General features: G+C 32.5%; 1 protein-coding gene across 11 annotated transcripts in view; it reads right to left on the reverse strand.

The window, feature by feature from the left end:
- Nucleotides 1-21,958, reverse strand: part of PICALM (phosphatidylinositol binding clathrin assembly protein) — a 94,193-nt gene that overhangs the window by 22,429 nt on the left and 49,806 nt on the right. For 6 of the 11 annotated variants that reach the window (XM_010990498.3, XM_010990490.3, XM_010990482.3 and 3 more), the window contains exons 8-13: nucleotides 21,833-21,874; nucleotides 18,631-18,716; nucleotides 16,578-16,701; nucleotides 16,195-16,331; nucleotides 13,902-14,005; nucleotides 688-795 (exon numbers count right to left, since the gene is read on the reverse strand). In XM_010990498.3, the coding sequence (XP_010988800.1) occupies nucleotides 688-795; nucleotides 13,902-14,005; nucleotides 16,195-16,331; nucleotides 16,578-16,701; nucleotides 18,631-18,716; nucleotides 21,833-21,874 (601 nt within the window). Of the gene's footprint in view, nucleotides 1-687; nucleotides 796-8,255; nucleotides 8,406-13,901; nucleotides 14,006-16,194; nucleotides 16,332-16,577; nucleotides 16,702-18,630; nucleotides 18,717-21,832; nucleotides 21,875-21,958 lie in introns of all 11 variants that reach the window. The other 5 variants (XM_010990428.3, XM_010990443.3, XM_010990450.3 and 2 more) reach the window with 1 other exon arrangement.

Consider the following 21,958-nt stretch of genomic DNA (forward strand, 5'->3'; position numbering starts at 1 on the left):
GGGATAATAATCAACTATATATTAGAAAACTAAGAATACCTCAGTATATTTCTTTAAATGGCATGAATTTAATTACTATACTTATCACTCTATGATTAAGAACATAATTTAGTACCAACTTTATAGGAACTCTTAATCTTTACAAACTTCAAATTAACAAGATATTAAATGGAAACCTGGCTCTACAGATTCATAAAGTTCTTTTAAGACAAATGAACAAGCATACTATAAAAATCATCCTTAAAACAATAAAAAGCCACTGCACCACAGCTCTGATATTTAACATATTCTAGCTGTTTACTACATGAACTATCTCAACAAATCAAGGTACCACAGGTCATATTCTCCTAGTTTAAAAAAAAAGCCAATTTCATTTCAGTAAAGGTAAAAATTGTAATACTAAAAGGTAAAACATTCTACAACAAGTGACTAGCAAAATCTCTTTTTTTCTCTCCTATTTAATAGCTCTGAGAAAAACAAAATCTTCTCAGATTCAAAATTGCCACTAAGAAAAGAGCAAAGATTAATAGCCCCTTGAAGTTTTTCATCCAGTGGTTGGGGGAAGGATCACTTTTTTGGCTACCCTAATTTCATCTATTTACACATGTTAAAAGGACCACTATCTGGCCTTATACAGACTCTAAATAAGAACAGTATAGTAATGTTAATAAAGCATTTTTTTCTTACCCCCAGAATCTACAATAACGTTGGTAGATTTATTTCCAAACACAGATTCAAAGTCAACGTTAAGGCCAGCTGAAGGATGTGGCTGTGCAACTGGAGAAGGAGTAAATCCTAAGAAAAACCAAAATGGAAAAAAGCTCAATTCTTTAATATTCAACATTTATAGTTCTTTAATAATGATGACAATAGAATGGAAAAAGCAGTAAATTCCCACAACAAAAAACAAAGCCAACCCTTCAAGCAAAATATTTCCTACACTACATCTTATTGTGGTAATTACATTTTTCAAAATAAAATCATCCCATTGACAAATACAACTAACAAAAGAGTTAGTGAAGTTGAACTACTAGTTTGTTTCATTACAGAAATAAAATCTTTGCTTATTTTTTACCTTAATTTTGTATGCTGATCATCTTTAAAAAACTAAACACATCTAAAATTCTAGGATTTTGCATGAAGTCAAAATTTAATTTAAGGGATCACTTGGTAGTAAGTGTTTTATGGTGCTTAAAAAAAAAAAAAAAAAAGAATCTACTGAGTAACCCCAAGAGACTTTCTCCCTCTACTTACTCACCTTCTCTATTTCTCCCTTCTTCCTTCAACGGTTAACCAAAAGCTTTATGGTTTAAGTTCATTTGAGAAGCGAAAAAATTCTGAAAGTTACAACCCACTAATCCTTGTGTCCCTTTGTGTCCAAATGTTTTTCAAATATAAAAGAAAGAAAGAAAAAAAGACCGTTTTCAACTCCCAAACACCCTCTAACTTCAACTACTTCCAGAAGTGGAACTGACAACTATACCGTCGAATGTGCTACTTCACCTAGCTACTCTGAAACACCAGAACATAAACAGGAAAACTTATTCTTTCCTGTCCATGTTACACTGCTCATGTTGCTGAAAGCAGACTAGGCTGAGGTAACACATGTAAGATTTTCAATTGTGTGAGGCTGTATTTTTGTGAGGTGAGGTTCTGAACGTCTAGAGGCTGATGAGAATTAAAATCATCTAAAACTATTAGGGCTGTCACACGACTTGGGGAGCTTTCAATCACTGAGTATATATCCAAGGAGAGAACAGTCTAACAAGGATCACAATGAAGGAATTCTTTCACTTTGTGGAAGGCTGTAATGCTCCTAAATTCTCTTCCATCTCTAAATTCTATAAAGTCAGAATGTTAAAAATAAAAAAAGTCTGGCATTAGGAAATTAACTTTATCATTAGGAAGAAGGTAAACTTTTGAGCCCTAAACATAGGTTCACTCTCTTCCCGTCCCAACTTTCTGCTAAAGTACATTCAGTAAGAATCTCACTTTGAACTCTTAATGTACACCACCAGGATATAAAGAAGTACAGTGATGCTGTACTAAAAAGACTGATCTTAAAGAAAACTGTAAAAAGTAGGACAAGATTTGGTGAGAAGTCCAAGAAGGTCCTCAAAGAGACAGAAACCAGAAAGCAATGACTTATTATTAACAATGACTCAACACAAGCTGGTGTACATCAATGATACTACTTTAAAAGTAGCATTTTACATCATAATATGAATATGCTATAGGGCACAAAATTTTAAGACTGCAGAAGTTTGACCCTATTCCATAATTACTTAAGTTTTAAAATACTCAACTCAAACACACTAGCCATACAATGAGAATACAAACACTATCAAAATATAAAATAATTTAGTATATGAATCTGAGCAATCATCAAAAGGTTCCTAGAATTCTAGAGACATATAAATTTGACAGCACTTTAAACTGTACAAGCTGCTTAAGAAATATACCATGGCCTTACCAGTTCCTCTTATAACACCTTACAAAAAGAATAAACATATCTACTCAAGAAAGACAAAAATCTGTCATGCTTAATTATATACCCATGCTATACCACCACAGTGTAAGAAGCATACATATTTTTCTTTAAATCATCCTTAAACAGTATCTTAGCTATGATATCGCTCAACTTAAGAAAATACAGGAAAAAATAATTTACAACTAGGACAGTATACCAAATTTCTATTTTTCCCTGCTATTTTGTCCCAGGTATCTTGTCCCAAATTCTTTCTAGAATTTGGTTGATATCAGGGATGAGCCTATCCTTTATAATAATACAAAAACAATTTCATTACTTTCTGTAAAGAGAGGCGCCATTTCCTGAGGTCCCTAGGAGCACCAATCTGTGCAATTACAATATTACTGCCTAAAAATATAAAAGGTTTGAAAAGATACAATGTAATCTAGAGCTAGTACCTCAAATGTTAAAAGCTTCCACCTAATAGACTAAAAAAGTGAAAGGGAAAATTTTAATAAATTATGACAGTTGATTAGATTGTCAACATTTAATTTTAAAAAGTTACTTAAAGCAAAGGTACAAAACTAATATCGCCATTTCAAAAGAGGAGATTTTAGGGACCCCCCTCCCAAAAAAAAGATAAATAGGCTCTCCAAGTTAAGATTAACTTTATAAAATAATCACTATATTGAACCACCTAACTCATTTCACCAAGGCCCAGTGAAAACTCTGTCACTGACCAGCTCCATTTCATAGATTAACATTTAGAAACCAACTGCACTGCAGGGCAAATCTCAAGAAGACAATAATAAGTTAACTGAAAGGTACAAGATGAACAAGCTTTGGGGACAGAAAGGCATTCCAAACACCTTTCAGAAAAATTGGCTAGGTTGTTAATAAATTTTGGTAGTAGTTCTGTAATAAACAGGCCTTATAATTTTTGTGTGTGGAAAAAAAAACAACACCCTGCTACTATTTATTAAACACTACGCAAGGGTTTTATAAACAGAATATTATTTAAACCTCATAACATTATGAGACAGTCATTATTATCCTCATTTTACAGATGCGATAACTAAGATTAAACAACTTATCCAAGGTTAAATAATTAAGTCACACAACCAAGCCTTAAGGCCCTTTCATTCCAGGCTTTTGGTTTATCCTGAGTATTTCATCTTATATAAACTAGTAGGTAAAAAAATTAGTTTTTATTATTATAGCTATAATAATTATATCTATTTATCAGGACTCTTCAAGTATTACGAATCCCTTGAGCTTTGAACAGCAAATGCTGGATCAAAAAAAATAAAAAGCCCCTGGCAATTTTAAAATCTAAAAGCATTGCAAAAGCAATCAGTGTTCAAAATTATTTCTGATGATTAAATAATTTAGGTAAGAAGTATATTCCAAGTATGAAATGATCTGCATACACAAGAAAGTTTTTAATAGTAGTAGTTTTAATGATAATTCTGTGTCAGGCATCATGCTAGATATTATACAGTCATATATGTAAACCTCACGACAATCCTGCAAGACGTTATTATCCCCATTTTCATAGGCTTAGAAACGTTAAGTACTTGCTTAAAGTCACACAGGAAAAGAAGTGTACTGGAACTCAAACCCAAATTCATGGATTTCAAACATATTCCTTCCATCAAATACCCTCATAAATTCCATTTTTAAACATTTTTAAGCATGTGCAATTCTTACTGCCAGTCAAGAACCTCAGTTCTTCAGTTGTGCCAAACCTAACTGCTAATGTCCACTTAACCAAGGTAACAACCCCTATACACAAAAAATTCAGTTGGATTTTGAGGTCTTATTGCTATTGCACTGGCCTAGAATATATATGGAAAGACACAGATAAAATTGGCTATTATACCTTCTTGAAAACTGCTTCCCATTTCTATGGCCTTTGCACAGTGCTGGAAAAGCACACTTCTTTCCAGTGTAATCTCCCTACATCCATGCCACAACTGCTCAAGTCAAATTATCTACTATTCCACCACTAAGATTTATACATGGAGCTTCAAATTCCATAAACTTATAATATTAAAATGTTGTAAGTGCTTCTGAAAATTTGAGAGTTTAGAGAATGCATTAAAGTAGGAAGATGACAGGCATCCATTTATTCATAAAACAACTGTGTTTAATCAAGGAAAACAAAATTAGGCAAAAAATTGCTCTTCAAAAGCAAGTGTTTTTTTTCTTCCCAAATGAAAAAAAAACTCATTCTAAGGAAAGCAACAAAAAGAAATCCCCCTTGCATAAATAAATTGATAAATTTTAGAGTTATCGTTACCTACCTCCAAATAAACCAGCTACAGTAGAAGGCTCATGGCACATAAGGGTAGTATTAGCATAAGCTTGAGTGCCACAAAAAGAATCTGACAAGGCATATAAGGAGGGGAGGGGAAGGACAGAAAAAAAAGAAAAAAGAGAAAAGTGAGAAAGTGAGGAGGAACAGTTAAGAGTGGAATGGAGTAATTAAAAACAAACCAAAAACAAACACTGATAAACAAACAAACAAAAACCAAACAAAAGAAAAAACAGGAGTTCTACAAATTACAACTTACTAAGAAAAGCACTTAAGGTTCCAATATGAGCAATATATGTATATATTATATGTATATATAAAACATATATATATAACATCCATGGCAAATTAAAAAAAAATAACCAACACTGCATCTCTTTAGATAAAGAAATGTGAAGCAGTTGAAGACTAACCTGTCTTCTAATGTCTTCTTTTGCAGATGAGGAAACAGGTATAGACAAGGTCATAAACATGGTATAGCTGGGACCACAACCCATTCTCCTTGACTTACAAATTTCAGTTTTCTTATAGCTTTAATGAGGACAAGCTACCTAGTACAATGACCATCACATCATCAGACCAAGGTCCTCCTCTGGAAGGCTTGATGGGTATCTACATACCTAATTCTGATTTCTCTTGATTGTTCTCAAGCTTATAGAACAGGAGTTGGCAAACTACAGCCTGTGACCTATTTTTATACAGCCGTATGAGCTAAAAATGGTTTTTACATTTGAAAGTTTGTTTAAAAAAAAATGAAAGGAAAAAGAAAAGACAACGACTTAGAAATTTTATGCATCCTGTAAAGCCTCAAGTATTTTACTATCTGGCTCCTTACCAGAAAAGTTTGCTGACCACTATTCTAGAGCAGCACTACCCAGCACAGCTTTCTAGTAACAGAAATGTTTTATAAATCTGTGCAATACGCAGTTATGTGCGTGTGGTAGCCATATATGCAATATGGTAGCCACTAGTCACATGTGCCACCGAACAATGGAAATGTGGCTAGTACAACTGAGAAAGTAAATTTTTAATTTTATTTAACACTGAATTTTAATTAATCAAGTTTAAATGACAACATCTGGCGAGTGGCTAATTAGATGATGCAGCTCCAGGAATGGCCCACACCTTAGGTGGTCCTTTCATGGTCTTACTACTCTGAGTAAGAAACTACTGGAATTTTTATTACACAATTCTACTTCTTGGGAACTTTTAACTTGCACTGAAAGACTCCTTATTAAAAAGCATCTTCTAGGACAGGCATCAACAAACCACAGCTGCTTGTCTTTGTAAATAAAGTTTCAGTGGAACGCACCCAAGCTCATGTGTTTGTGTCTTGTCTATGGCTGCTTTCATGCTATAAGGTCAAAGTTGAGAGGCTGAGATAGAGATTGTGTGGCTCACAAGGCAAAGATACTTATAATCTGACCTTTTAAGAAAAAGTTTGCTGACCCTTATTCTACATTAATACCTAATGGTTCTATCAGTGGTTTTTAATTTCCTCTTTTGCAATCATTTTCATTAAAAAAAGATAAATGAGTACTTAATGTAAGTTTTTTCTAATGACAAAACTTGGCAGATGAGTTTTTTTTTTAAGTGTACTTTATACTTTAATTTGTATTATTTGCCCTCATAAAGAGGAAGATAAGGGTTTAAACGAAAGCCTGCACTTCCATAAGGGAAAGAGCACTGCAGAGCAAAGCTGCTGGTCTCCTGCTTCAGGCTTTGCTTCCACTAGCTGGGTCAATCTTGGTGCATTTAACTTTTCTGGGACTCGGGATGCATCCATAAAATGGTAATAATATCCTCTAACCACTCTGAGAGTCGAGAGCTGGACCAAACATTCTTCGCATTTTTTTTGCAAACTCTAAACCACCACTTCTACGATTTTAATTTTCACATGGACCTACTCACCTTGGACATCAACTTTACTAATCTGCTTTGCTTTCTGGTCCTCCTCTTGCCCCAACTCAAAAGCCTTAAACTTAAGAAACATTACGAATGTGACATTCTAGTTTATTCCTCTCATTACAGGCTTTCCTTGAAAAGTCAAAATAGTAACTAAATAACTCTCTCACAGTGGTTTTATATTTTTACTCTACTTCTGTTTGAATGTAAAATAGCCACAACCTTTAGCACTTAAGGTTACTGCCCTCCATTCTGTCCCTTTTTAGTGGATACAGACAGATATGACAGCCTGAAGCCTATGCGCTGCTCTGATCTAAAAGACAGAGATATCATGTAGACCCAAAGCAAAGACATATCTGTTTCATGTCCCCAAGTTAAGGCAACTGACTTAAAAAGACACAAACAGCCACATTTACCAAATACATACTATTCATATTCAGTAAATATGAAGGCAAATGAACTTGTAAAAAACCACAACAAAACACTCCAAAGGTAACTCTAGTTACCCCTCATTAACAAGAAGGTATTCTATTTGACAAATTTCTATAGTAACAAAATGTGAAGCTCATTTTTCCACTACTTTTCCTGTAATTTTTATATGTATTACAATATAATAATCACTACAATCAAATATTACACTTTGGAACTATTAGACTAGTTATAAAACCAGAGCACCTGTCTTGAAACTTTCTCAAATCTCCAACTACTGCTTTCTAGTCACCTCCCGTCCTCCCCCTCTCAGATATATCTAACAGAATATTCAGAATGTAGCCACATCATCTGCCTAGGGTACAAAGACGACTTTCTGCATTGCTTTCATCAAAGATTTAAATTTGTGTCACCTTAATGCTGTTCCTTTGATTGAATAAAAGCAGCTTCACCATATTTTAAGGGGGGTTTAGCATCTTTTTAGCAAGATTCAAAAACATTTATTTCAGTTTAGTATATACTTAAAAACTTATTTTACCTTGTGTAACTTAGGTGTGAAATTTTGCCTTTTTATAGATTTTTATGTGCAATTAAGGCTATTCAGTCAAGTTGCTTTTCATTTACCTCTAGGGCAACCATGAAGTGAGACCCTTAAGAATGGACAGAGGGTAAGTAAGGGTCTTAGATAACCTAAAGTTATACTATTACTTGCAGTTAAAAGGGGAAAACAAAGATTAAGAAAGCTACTAAGAGTGATGACCACCCTCCCTCTCAAGCACAGAGGGAAAAATATTAGCACACATAACTAAGTTTAAGAGATGTTACTCTTCAACCAACTCTCTGAACTAATAAAAAGGATGTAGCATGTGATGCTATAATATGATATATAGAGAACAAAACACATTAAAAAGTCCAACTTCAAAGGAAATTTTCTTTCCTAAAAATTTGCATTAAATAAAGTTAGGAATACTGGTGTAAAAATCTCACTACATTAATGCTATTTAGTTTATTTTAAAATCTGTTATTAAAATCCAAAGTAATTATTGCAGTGCTTTCAAAATAATGGATACGTTTAAAAAAAAAACTTAGGCAGTATAAACATTAATTGGAAAGAAAGGTTAAATGGTACTTTACCAACAAACATTTCATGAGTAGGTGTCCTAGTAGTAAAAGTGGATACATCTGAAGAAATGGGAAGGTGAACATCACCACTACTTTTTGTGAGGAAAGGATTTAAGCTTGGAATGGCATCATCAACAGCATCTACAGTAGCAGAGAAAGGATCTGTGCAGTCCAAGTGCATTACAGCAAAATGAAGAAAGGAAGTAAATTAATTAGTATTGTAATTAGTCAAAAGATGCAAAGTGAAAAGTAGTAGCTATATTATTATTAATCCAAATGCAAATTATTAAATCTAATCACCAAGATGGAAGAAATTCATTTAACATATTTTAAAATGAATCCTCAGAAAAAAAACACTTATGTGTCCATAACAAAGATAGCATACTGGGGGGAGGGTACAGCTTAGTGGTAGAGCGCATGCTGCATGAAGTCCTGGGGCTCAATCCCGAGTACCTCCATTAAAATAAATAAATAAACCTAGTTGCCCACCCCCAAAATAATAAAACATTAAAAAAAAAAAAAGGTAGCATACTAAGGACAAATCTGCTCTACATCAGAAAGCCAACAGTCAAGTCATTTAAAAAGAGAGTATGTAATAACAAAAATGTTTCTATAAAAGAGCCATCCACCCTGAAACGTGTTCTCCTCCCAAGATGGAAGTGTACTGGCTGTGGTGGCATAGCTACATTTACTCGAATAACTGATACATAAATGGAAGCCTGTGTGGAATAAGTAATATTTCAAAAACCAAAGGGAATTAGGGGTTTCCAACATGTGCATATAACTCTTGTATAGGTTCAGATGTAGGAGACAAAATAATAATGAAGAAAAGGTCTAATGATGGGAAAAGGAATTTTAGAAAAATGAAGAACAGAGACAAAAGATTGGCCATTTAGTAGACTAGGATTAGCTCTGAGGCCTAGCTATGAGTTTTAAAGCCTAAATGATTTGAAAGCAATAATAAAAGTATCATTCCCTACTAGCATGGTACCAAAGATGTACCATTACCAAATCCTAAATCTAAAGTTATTTTAGAATCAGGTATTTACTGTCCCTATACCTCATTCAAGATAACTGAAAGCCATTCATCCTACCTTAAGTAAATAAATGAAGGGGGGGGGGGGGGAAGCAGCAAAAATACGGTATCATAATTTTTTCTCTTGTAACACAATTAAAAATGAGAAGACACTCCTGTAGTTCCAACCAGCAGTCTGTTCTTGTCTATTCTGCTCTGGTTTGTGACCCTTACTTAAGAATGCAGTAGTAAGCACTGTATTTTACTCTAAGACTGTATAATAGAAGAAGAAGAAGGAAGCAATGGCCTAAGGACCAGCTTCTTCATCACAATATAGGCATACTTTCCTTAAAGTCAATAAATTCAAAGTAAGCATTCCACAAGCCCTGCAACTGTTTTAAAAAGGAAAGTATCAAGAAAATATTGAGGTCATTGGCTTAAATACAAGAAATTTTTTAAATTTAATTTTTGTAATGTTCCTATGGAATTCACAGTTAAAAATAAAGTCCTAAAAACATCAAAATTCACTGATGAATACTCAAACTCAAATGATCACATTTAACATCTTTCCTACTCCTCAATAAATGGAACAATGAAGGGAAAGAATCAGAAAAAATCACTCAGAAATAAAAAGTAGAAAGAGGTCAGATATAAGATTCATTTTTTTGTACTAAAATAAAAATGTAATGGTGAGCACTCTAACTCCTTCTTGCATAAGAAAGGAGCTGCATTAAGGTTAGAGTTGACCGGTTCATCTGAAAGTGCTACTTTTAAATTATCTGACAGTGGCGTGGAGTTTTTAAAGTACATCATACTTTGTTCAAAGTATACTTCAAAGAAGCCACAAGAGAAGTCACTCAAAAAAAGGACACACATTTCTATAACAGATCCACCATTAGGTGTATGAGAAGAAAAAAGTTTCAGAAAAGTTACTAGTTATCTGCTATTCTACTGATTGATACTTTTTACCTAAGCACTTGATATCAATCATTTCCCATTATACGAAACATCCTAAAGAAGAATATGCAGAGATGTGCAAATAAATCTGTATATTTAGATCAATCAGACAATAAGAAAAACAAGCTCTTAATTTACCTTGACAAAACACTATAGGTAATGTAAATGATGTTAATCTACTAAGTGGACACTATACCATAATTAAAACAAATTCATTAAGATAAAAAAGTAATAATGTTCCAGCTATTTCAATTTAAACTTTATTTATTCCTGTTACTTTTAACAAATATTTTTCCCATTATTTTTATCATTATTCATTTGAAAGTTTAATTTTATGTTAGAGTCATAGAAAAATAATAATAAAAAAAGATTAAAACAGTACCAGTCATATTAGAGTCTTTAAGTTTAAATATTTGGTATCTACATTTATACACAGAAAATTGAGTATTTTCATAAAGTGTGTGTTTCATGCCAGCTAAGAGTAAAACAAATCAAACTTCAGAATGGGTAATTCTTTTCTGCCTGAATTTTGAAATCTTGCTTAAAATATGCAACAATGTACTAAGCTCATAAGATCATATATTTTTAGATCTGCTCAAACTTTCAAGGTGATGAAACTGAAATCTTCTAAGATATTAGTATTCAACACCAAGTGCTTATTTAGACTCCAGACCATTTCTTGAAAAATCAAATGTTCACTAATAATTCAATGAGGTGGGGAGGGTATAGCTCAGTGGTAGAGTACATGCTTAGCATGCACGAAGTCCTGGGTTCAATCCCCAGCAGCTTCATTAAAAAATAATAAATAAATAAACAAACAAACCTAATCTAATTACCGCCCCCCAAAAACTTTCAAAAATAAATTTAAAAATTTTTTAAAAGGAATGAGAAACAGGAGAGCTTGTGTTCTTTCTCTTCAATATTCATTTTTAGGTGGAATCTTAAATGCCTTTCCTATAAACATGAAAACCTTACTTTCCCTTAACTCTGTATCACTAACCCACCTATGACTGGAAATACACAATGTGGTGGTGGTGCTTATGATAAGAACTAAATTAAATACCAAATCTATTATTAATATTCATTTTTGGCAAATGAGAGCAAGAAAAGCATAGAATTTTACAATTATCAAGAAAATCATAACTTTGTCACATGCTATAGAAACATGATATAAAATGTTACATATTTCAAATTTTCAGGTAAATAAGTAACTTCAAAAATACCTTTAAGAATTTACTGCTTTTTTCTTGTTGTTTTTGATATTTCTTTTAATTGAAGTATATTCAGTTTACAATGTTGTTTCTTTTTTATTTACAACGTTGTTTCAATTTCTAGTATACAGCATAAACTTTCAAGAAATTGACTGCTACGGATTAAAGCTTTTTATATAAAAGATTTATTTATTTATCTTAGTAACTTTAATTTTAAAAATAAAGTAAAAAATCTTAATCTGAATGTCATGGATATGAACAACTCACTGAATTAGGAAGTATTCAAAGTTCTTGACTTAAAATACTCGACTATCCAATTATACAGAAATCAAAACTCTGAAGCCAAGTATTTTACATGAAAGTCAAGACAAGATTTCAATCTTCTTAAGCTGTGGGGTTCTATAGTAAGATCACCATCCTTTCCTCATATATAAGCTTTTGGAAAAACAGCAGTCAATTGCTACTGCCTCTGCTCCCATTATACTTGATTTGTATTGCTAACATTTTTAAGTTTCACTTGTACAAGGCAAGCCTAATGTTAAAATATGGGGAAAGTTTTTATTAAAGTAGTACATAAACCAAAATAACCTAAAATAGAGAAGTAAAACATGATTAAATGTATTCTAACATTGTATTATTCACACATGACTGCTATGAAATATTTCTTGTAACAGAAAATAAAATAATTTTTACAGGCTGAAATTACTTAAAACTATTCGCTCATAGTAATAATCTACCTGCCTTCATATATGAGCTCAATAATTTCAAGCAGAAACTTTAAATTTCTCATTGTTAGAATTAATTGTACATGGTATCCAGACAAAACAATTTCACAGTTCAGTTTCTTTGAAGTGTTTTATTAGTTCTCATTAAGCCTTCTGTAAAATTTTTTATCTATTTAGAAACATAACATTTTAGGCTTAATTTTAGAAAAACTACTGTTTGTTTTCTTTTGTAAAAGATAAGCAAGCTAGAACAGCTAAAATGTTCATGTTAACTCTACTACCCTTTTCTAAAGGAATTCATAATAAGCAGAAAATAAGCATACAAATTTTGGAAGATTAAAAACCCTAAAATTTCAATTATCATTAGGATGTTAAAAAACTCCTTTCTTACTTTGCTGTCTATGGGTCACTCAGTTAAATAATTCAAGAATATTTACTGACTTTAAACTAGTTTATCATTTTTAGAATTTACTCCCAGATCTTAAGATTTAGCTATATTAAAGTAGCTTTCAAAATCAATTAGTTTTTTAAATCAAGTTAGGCCTCACAAAAGTAGTCTAAAAATCTAGTATTCTAGAGTTTCACTATTCCTGTCCCCTGCCCTATCTTGAACCAGAAACAACTTCCCCAGAAAGAAAACGTCCACTCATTCAACAAACATTTACTAAGACCTGTTATCTATCAAGAAATGTTCTAGGCATTGGGAATCTATCACTTAACAAAATATTTTAAAACTCCTCTCTTCACATAGATTATATTCAATTACATTAAGTAGAATCTTTAGAAATAACTATAAAAAATAACAAAACAAAAAAGTTATTAAACTCAAATCATTAAAATAAAGATGAAGAAAGTCTAATATACCATAAAAACTTACCAGAACAATTAATCCCTCCTATGAGAGGTAAGCCAATCAATTCAGATTTTTACATATGAGCTAACATAAATTTTAAGGCAGTTTGTCATTCTCTAGTAGTTCTCTAGACAGTGTCCTTTCTCAGAATGACTTCTTTCCCTCCCAAGTAATTTTTGAGTATTTGTAAAATAATACTTACATAAGTACAAACAGAAGCACCAAACTCAAACAAAGGAAAATGACTTTAAAACATACTATATGTCTAAGCAAAACTGCTTAAAAACTGAAATGAACTAGGCTCACTTCTTCAAAGATGCCAGGCCATGATCATATGATCACCTTAAGATCAAAGAACTACTCAAGGACAGCAAACTTTCCTGTTGGTACTAGGGAAAAAAGCTCTTTGAATACAAAAATCTTATAGGGCTGAATTAAATTAACATTTTAAATACAAGTTGCATAAAGTTTGTCATGACATTCCTGCACAGAATATAATGTACTACCTGATAACACTATCTGAATTTTATTAGAACTTTATTAGATGAGTTTCCCCCTGCAAGTCAATTTTTTTCCTGTATCAAAAGTAAAATAACCATCATGCATTTTCTAGTAATGGAATAGAAATTCAACACTGAAGGATGATTTTATACTTAAACATACATTTGGTCCTTCTTTATCTTCATTAAACCTTATTTCATAATTTAATTGAACATGTATTCCAAAACTGCATTTATGAAAAAATGAAAATGTCTTCAAAGGGCAAGATGATTGCACTGTCATTTTGATACATGAGAACTTGAGAAATATTAAGTGTAACCAAAAATTATACAAACACCACAGGATGGTGAAGGGAGATGCCTACATAACATACAAAGCAGATTCATTAATGCTTACCTCCCCATGTACTTGCTACCTGAGAAGCAGTTGACATAGGAAGTACTGTCGGGTGAAAAGTAGGCTGTTGCAAATCAAGCAGATCATTTGGTAGCTTTGATGTGCTGGTAAGATATTTTGAAAAGAGGATTTATTAGGTAAATGTTGCTACATTAGCCACTCCCCTTCTCCCACCTCAGTAAGTTAAAACATTTTTTTAAAGTGAGAAAAAAAGACCCAATAATATAAATCTCGAAAGGAATAACAATTTCAGCAAAGTAACAGTTGCATACCCCTCAAATAACAGCATATTTCTAAGAGGGCCTGGAAAATTATTCAAGTACCATATTTTAAGTTTACATTGGATTCAAATAATAATAGCACTTCTGGAAAGAATCAATTACTTCCCCAGGAAAACAGTAATTTTTTTATTGAAAAGAACCTAGAATTTAAACAACATAATTCTATAATATGAAACATCCTAGCAATTTAATTTTTTTAAGGAAATGTTTTCTTACTTCTAATCTTCAAAGAACTTCAATTAGATCTGCAATGCCAATATCCCTACAAACTAAAATGCCTGTTAACTTTACCTCTATTGCTTCAAGTTTCAAATAACATATCAATAATACAGGGGAAAATGATACATACATATATGACATATTAACCCCATTACGTAACTCCAAGCAGGTACTATTTACATATTTCTTAACATAAGATTTTTATGTGATTAAGGAATAATAATTCAAAAAAAGATGCCAGTGTTTCCATGAATTGAGGTATTGTGTGTAACACAGCAGAGATCATTTTTAATTTATATTTGCTCAAAAACAAAAGTTTTGAAGACATGTCTTTTAGATATAAAACATAGTTTTATAAATAGTTAAGTAAAAATTCAAATGCATTTAGTGCTTTGGGGAAAAACAGAGAATATGCTATAAGCATTCTATAACAGGCTGTAAGATTTGCCCTCAATTACTATAAAAAAAGGTGAAAAGGCTGAGTGTATTAAATGAAATAAAACTATCAGTCCTTATCTAATAATTTGTTTCATCCTCAAACATTCAACATTCTTTTCCATTACCCCCACTCCCGACCCTACTAAGACAGACTTCTTTCTGAGGTCTCCAAGTGGAAAACTTGACACTTAGTGGTGGGTTCAATGTTATTGGGGATAAAGGAAGATAATATACAAAAGCCAAAACAAACAAACAAAAAGATAAAGCTCAAAGAAGAACATATAACTAAATTTAACATCCTGTAAGACTTTAAGGAGCAGGTAGCAGCTGAGTCAGTAAAAGTTACACTGCACTACACCAGGAGTCGGTAGGTGGAAGGAAAGATCTTTTAAAGATGAGTTAATAAAATAAACAGCAACAAAAGCAAACAAACAAAACACCCCATCACTCTCTACGTAGCATTTACCATGTGCTAAGCACTATGCTGTACCCTATACTAGTGATCTATGACCCTCGCAGAAATGAAAATTCTTGGGCCTCATCCTACCCCTACTACTGAACCAGAAACTCTAGGGGTGGGGCTCAAAATCTGTGGTTTAATAAACCCTCCAGCGGTTCTGATGCTTGCTAAAGATTGAGAACCACTAACCTATGCCATACATTACCTTGTTTGGAAATTGAGGGGGGAAAAAAAGTAAGAAATAAATGAAGTAAGATTCAAACCAGAATCTGATTTCCAAACTTCTACTTTAAACCACTCTAAGGTAAAAGAGGGACGAGATTTAGAAAAAGCCAGTTATTCTAATTTGCCTGTAAATATAATATTTCTATTGTAAACTGGTTGAAATTAGGCAACAAGATTACTGAAATTGGTCTCACATGCTTCAATACCACAGAAATCTGGCAACTAAACTCTTACTGTTTTCTAGATGACAGAGCTTAAATTAACATCAGGGACTAAACATGAAAAACATTTACTATCCAATGAAAGGATATATTGAAATACATATCCAAGAGTTATATACAAGGTGTTGAATCATCAGACACTTCACAAATGTGTTTAATTACAGTTAATTTTTTTTGCAATGAAACGCTTGCCCAGAAATAACCCACTACCTTCCAACTGGTGTAAGTTTATTATTTAGCCATATCCCATTTCTTAAATACTAGAAATATAAACTGTACCACTTTATATTTAGCTATTATACTATACCACTACCACCATTTATTACTACCTCTTTTTGAATTTATGATTACAAAATCATGTATCAAAGTAAACTTGAAAAGCTCTGCAAAATTTCTATTAAATCTTTAAACCTAAGTATTCGAAGGTAATCTTTAACCACTCGACCTACCTGTTAGAAGAACTAGGGGTAGAAAAGATGTCAATGGCTGGTGCAGTCATTATACCCCCTGCTGAGGTGGACACAGGAGAGGCTGCAGTTGTTAAAGAGGTATGAGGTTTCTTTGCAAGTTCTTTTAGGCGCTGTTCCTGTTGAGGAAGGGAACTACCATAAGGAATCCATAAACCAGATTTGTTTGTATAGCCTCTGAAAAAAACATTTTCTAATTTTGTTTTGATAGCAGAAAGGTATTCTCAGACTGTTTTGTCAGTCATTCAAAGTCAGGATGAAATTGTATAAATATATATTAAATTCTGTTAGTCTGTGTAGAGGTCCCAGTCACTTTATGAACATCTATACTTGCTTTTTCAAATAAAGAGAATTCACACACCTACCTTTAAAGCTTTTAAACGAGCCTGTTCTTCCTCTAATGCTGCCTGCTTTTCCCTTTCATCCACTTTGGTAAGAGACAGGCCAGTGCTTGCCAGGGAAGAGACTGCGTTGGAAAGTGTTGTCGCTCTAAGGATAATCAAACAAAGGTAGTTTGGTTTTTTACCAAACATTTCAAATTACAACCAAGTTATAAAATGGTCTAGCAACCCAGCCACAGAAAGGCACTGTAATTATGAACTGAACTCATGGAGCCAAAACCAGTACTTCAGATGAAACATTCTACCCATTGGTCTAGAGGATTATTATCAATTAGCTGATTTACACATACATTCATTTATCATTTAAATAAATGTTAGACTTTGGAAAAGGCTCACAATAAAGGTGAGGGACATTACCTCTTCTAAGCCCTAAGGGAGGGAACCAATGCAATTAGGAAAGAGCTCACATGCTTCTAGGAAAACCCTGATAGGTAAAAAGTATTGAGTTCCTCACAGGAAATGACCTTCTGCTAATCTACAGCTTGGGTTTTGGCAGTACTACTACAGAAACACTAAAACATGAATACCAGTAATAAACAGTGTGTATCTGTCTAGGTATCTTTCCCTTATAATAACACCCAAAGATGTCATCCCCAGAGGACCCACAGGTTCTTTCAAAAAAGATCAGTTTCATGGCAGTCACAGTCCATCTGGCACCTTCCTTCTGTCTGCTACCATTTTGTCAAGCTAGAATTTCTTTTTCAAACATACTATATATGCACAGTGAGTCATCTCTCTTTAGTGGATTCACGGCAAGACAACTCCTTTCCCTTATATCAAAGCTTTATCCATATCATAAACCCCAACATTTAACTCCCAAATTTTAATTCCAGGCAAAATAAATACATGTGGTAAAGAATTCTTCTTGAAACTACTCCTGACTGTTATTCATTTTCCTTTTATCATACATCAAACATTGTTAATTTCCACTCTAAGCACACAAGTGGAAAAACTACTTTTTAAATTTTATGTAAAATCAAGTTTATAAATGAACCAATGCAAAGATATAACTCAGAAGACAAAGGAAAAGTAATATTGTTGTGAAGAAATACAAGAAATACAAAAATTTTACGATAAAAAACATGAGGTAAATCAATGTACCTTAGCTACTTGGCTGTATTTTTCATTACTTCCTCAAATAATTGGGCATTTTAACGTTGCCAAAGTTATATATTTAGAAATATATCTAGCCATATATTTAGAAATATAATTCTAAAAACCTACTAGAAAATTCAAAGACCAAGTCTGCCATTAAAAAGTTGAAATCCAGTAATGACAGTTTCCTTTACAAATTTACTTCAATTTTGTTGCTAAAAAAAAAGTTCTGAAACAATCAAAAAGGAAGGTTCTTATTATATTCGTATACCTCATACAAATTTTTTCTTCTTACTGGTAAAGAGAAATCTTAAGAAAATATGAGAATTACTCAAGTTACTAACCAACACAAAAATCATGTTACAAGGTCAAAAGAGAAGATCTATGTTATTTTTTAATTCGCTAAGTTAACTGATCTTAGTCTTGGAAATCTTGGAAATCAGCTACAAGTCTAACAGAATGATTAAAATACGTCAATAATCAAGCTGATGAACTGGCATTAGAAAAATGATAAAATCCCAGCTTTGAGTCCCAGAATTACCACTACACACTTAAGTTCACAGAGCTAGTGTGAGGATTAGTCAAATTTGTAAAAACACATCTTGTAATTATAAAACACGATATGAATCTATGTATTTCATCTTTAAGAGAAATATCGACACTATGAACACCATTCTAAACCACACAGTCATTGTCATCATCTTAATAGGTGCTGACATTTACTGAAAATAAGGAATTATTCCTAAATTTACATGTATTAGTCCTTGACAGCAACTCTATGAGGGTGATACTATTATTAAATACATCTTATACATGGTTAAATCAAGATAAAGAGAAGTTAAATAACTTGGAACTTCAGCTAGACCCATCTACTTTCTCAGAAACATCACTACTGCTCTTTGCCCCATGAAGAATGATGTACCTGCTTGCAGCTGTAGAATCTTTGATTTTCTTTCCTTCCAAGGAAGCTAAATGTTGTTCCAAAGCATCAAGAAGACTGCTGGGGGCCTAAAAGTGTACAAATGTTAAGACTTTCATGATAATCAGACCACTCGTCAAAATAAATCAAGCATTATCTAACAAAGGAGAGCAATAAAAATAAACAAGTATATTCCTCATGAACTAATTAACAGTGGAATTTTAGCTACCTACAAATAACACTGTAATTTTTATTACATAAGCATGACCTAGTAAGGAGTATTAGTAAATCAAAGACATAAAAACTAAGACTATATGAACAAGAAACACTAAGAGGATCTTGTATTTAATTTTTAAATATTCTACTTATTTAAATTTTAAATAAAAGCACACTCCTAAAAGCTAGACATACTGTTGAGCATGGTCCTAGTACTAAGTACTCTGCTAAGTAACTAAAAGTTTCCAAATATTATTTTTGAATAGTTACTGACAAATGAAACTGAAGACTAACATCAAGGAAACAAAATCACAATGAGATACAACTTCTTACCCACTGGAATGGCTAACATTAAACAGACTAGCAATATCAAATGTTGATGAAGATATAGAAGAAATGCAACTGTCATACAATATTGGTGGGAATACATCCACCTTGAAAAAAGATACAGATTAAAAAAAAAATAAAGTTAAATATACACCTACCTTAATTACCCAAGTCCATTCCTAACTATTTATCCAGGAGAGAGAAAAACGTATCTCCACAAGAAAAGACTTATTCAAGAATGTTTTAAGGAGCATTAGTTACAATAGTTAAAAAGTTGCAAATAGTCCAAAAATCCATCATTTGGAAAATGGATAAACAGAATTGTGGTAAATTCACTTGATGGAACACTATTCAGCAATTAAAAAGAATTAATGATATACTGAACAACACAGACAGATCTCAGAACATGATGGGCAAAAGAAGTCAGATACAAAAATAAATGTTAGCATAATTCCATTTATATTAAATTCAAAATCTGATAAAAAATGTTCTATTAGAATTCAAAATAGTGATTTGTGTGGAGCAGACTAGGAAGTGACTGAAGGAGGACAGGAGGAATGGGGTGATTGAATCGATTTGTATCAAATGGTGTGTTGATTACATAAATGTTAATGGTTATCAAAACTCATTCAAATAGATATTTACCTCACTTGAAAAAAAAAGACGACTAGCTTTAAATTCTCAGGCTCTATATCAAATGTCAACCTAATATGAATAGCTAATTACTTTCAAAAGGAAATCTTTCAATGAGTTGAGAAAGAATTGTTCACTATCTTTAAGTGACACAAATGCATTAGTAGCATTCATTTACACCAAATATTCTTCTTTAGGATTTGATATATAGTGTTTCTGGATTACAGGGATCCAAAAACAGTTAGAAGAAACAAAACTAGCTAATTGCCAATTATTATGGCTGAACAATTGCCTTCAACCTGTATTTTCTCTCTAAATACCAAGACCTTAGCACAAGACAGACATAGTAGAAAATCAATTAATATCAAAAATATTAGATGGCAGCATTGACTTCTATGCTGAACTGAGAACACATGTGTACACCTTCAAACCCTAACAAAATATTTGCTAAGCCAGCAGGGCAACCACTGTCCCAAGAGCTACTGTCAGAGATGATGAGGTGAATGTTAATGATAGCAGTTAACACTTTAAAAACTCTTACAACACAACAGGCACTGTGTGAGCTACCTTGTACGTAATCTCTGACTATAAGCAAGACACTACTACCATATCCATTTTACAAATAAACCATCTGTGACAGTGAAAATTAAGTAACTTGTCCCTAATACAGAGCAGGAGCCAACACAGTGTCTAAGATACATCTGATCTGAAAGTCTACATGTTTACTACTATGCTACAGAATCTTAAATTAAAATTGTGGTCATTTAAATTATAGTTGTATAGTTGTTTTTTTGTTGTTGTTGTTGTTTTGTTTTTCTTCTGAACAGTATAAGGGTTTAAGCTATGTTTACAAATACTAAACTACCTAGTTACGATACTTAATAAACTATTTTCCAAATTCCTTCTAAATATATCTGGCTAATCCTTTAAAGTTAAACCCACATTACAAAGAGTGAAGGAAATATGATGCTTTACATCTTAAAAAGAGCAATTTATAACAAAAAAAATAGTAAATAATCTCAAATTTCCACTCTTGTGTATAACTACCATCTTCCCTGAAGTATAAAAAGCTTTGTTTTAATACTCCTGAAAATTTTCTGAATCTTTTCAATGAAGATTCCGAAGCTTATCAATGAAGAGGCAGGGAGGTTCACAGGTTGGTCAACCCTACCTAATTAAATACCATGAATATTAAAGCACAGACACATGATGACAGTCTGGCTTTAGGCTGACGCTTTTTAAACAAAAGACAGGTGAAGCTGACATGACAAATGGGGTAAGTAATGAAGAATCTGAAACTGCAAAATCAATTTATACTACATCTTGTTCAAACAGTGACTCTTCTCACATTTAACCTACAATAATGTGCTCAGTCTTTATGAGGTCAATTATGTCATGTGGGCATATGAAAGAATTTTTTATTTACATATAACCTATATCTAGATCTAGTGCATACTCTTAGCCTGGAGATCAAACGGATAAATCAGAACAAGTGAGTACAGAGAAACACAGTAAGAACCATTAACAAGAAATAAGTTTAAAAGACATCCCAGAACAACTGAAAATAAGGTAAAGAAATGTCAACTATTAACGAGAGAGTTGATATGTAAGGATAATTTGACAATTAAGTACTTTCATTCTTAACACTCAGTAAACGAAAAACAGAAAAGGCTAGAAAAAAACTGCAGATTTAAAATTTCTTTCCTAGAAATTTTTTGAAGCTAATGATGATAAAAACAATATTATAATAGCTAACATTGAGCACTTAATGCTCTAAATTTTTTTAAGGTATTAACTCACTTAATCCTCCAAACTACCTTATGAGGTGGGGATTGTAATATCTCCATTTCAGATACAAGCCTGAAGCACTGAGAGTAACTTCCCCAAATCACAGGGCCAGCTAGTGGAACAGCTGGAACTCAAACTTAGACTAAGTTTGCTCTCTTAATCCAGCATCTTGTTTTGAGGTTTACCCTTTACATCTAGCAGTACACAGCAGACAGTGATTGATATTATACAATATACTTACCTGTGAAAGATCTGGTATATCACCTCTGTCAATTCCAACTTGCTGTAAGAAGAAGCAGCATTGTATTTAATAGATAAAATTATAATAAGGGCATATATAAATAAAATTTAGAAAATGATACTTATA

The sequence above is a fragment of the Camelus dromedarius genome, chromosome 12 (genome assembly GCF_036321535.1).
Source record: "Camelus dromedarius isolate mCamDro1 chromosome 12, mCamDro1.pat, whole genome shotgun sequence".
NCBI classification, from domain to species: Eukaryota; Metazoa; Chordata; class Mammalia; order Artiodactyla; family Camelidae; genus Camelus; species Camelus dromedarius.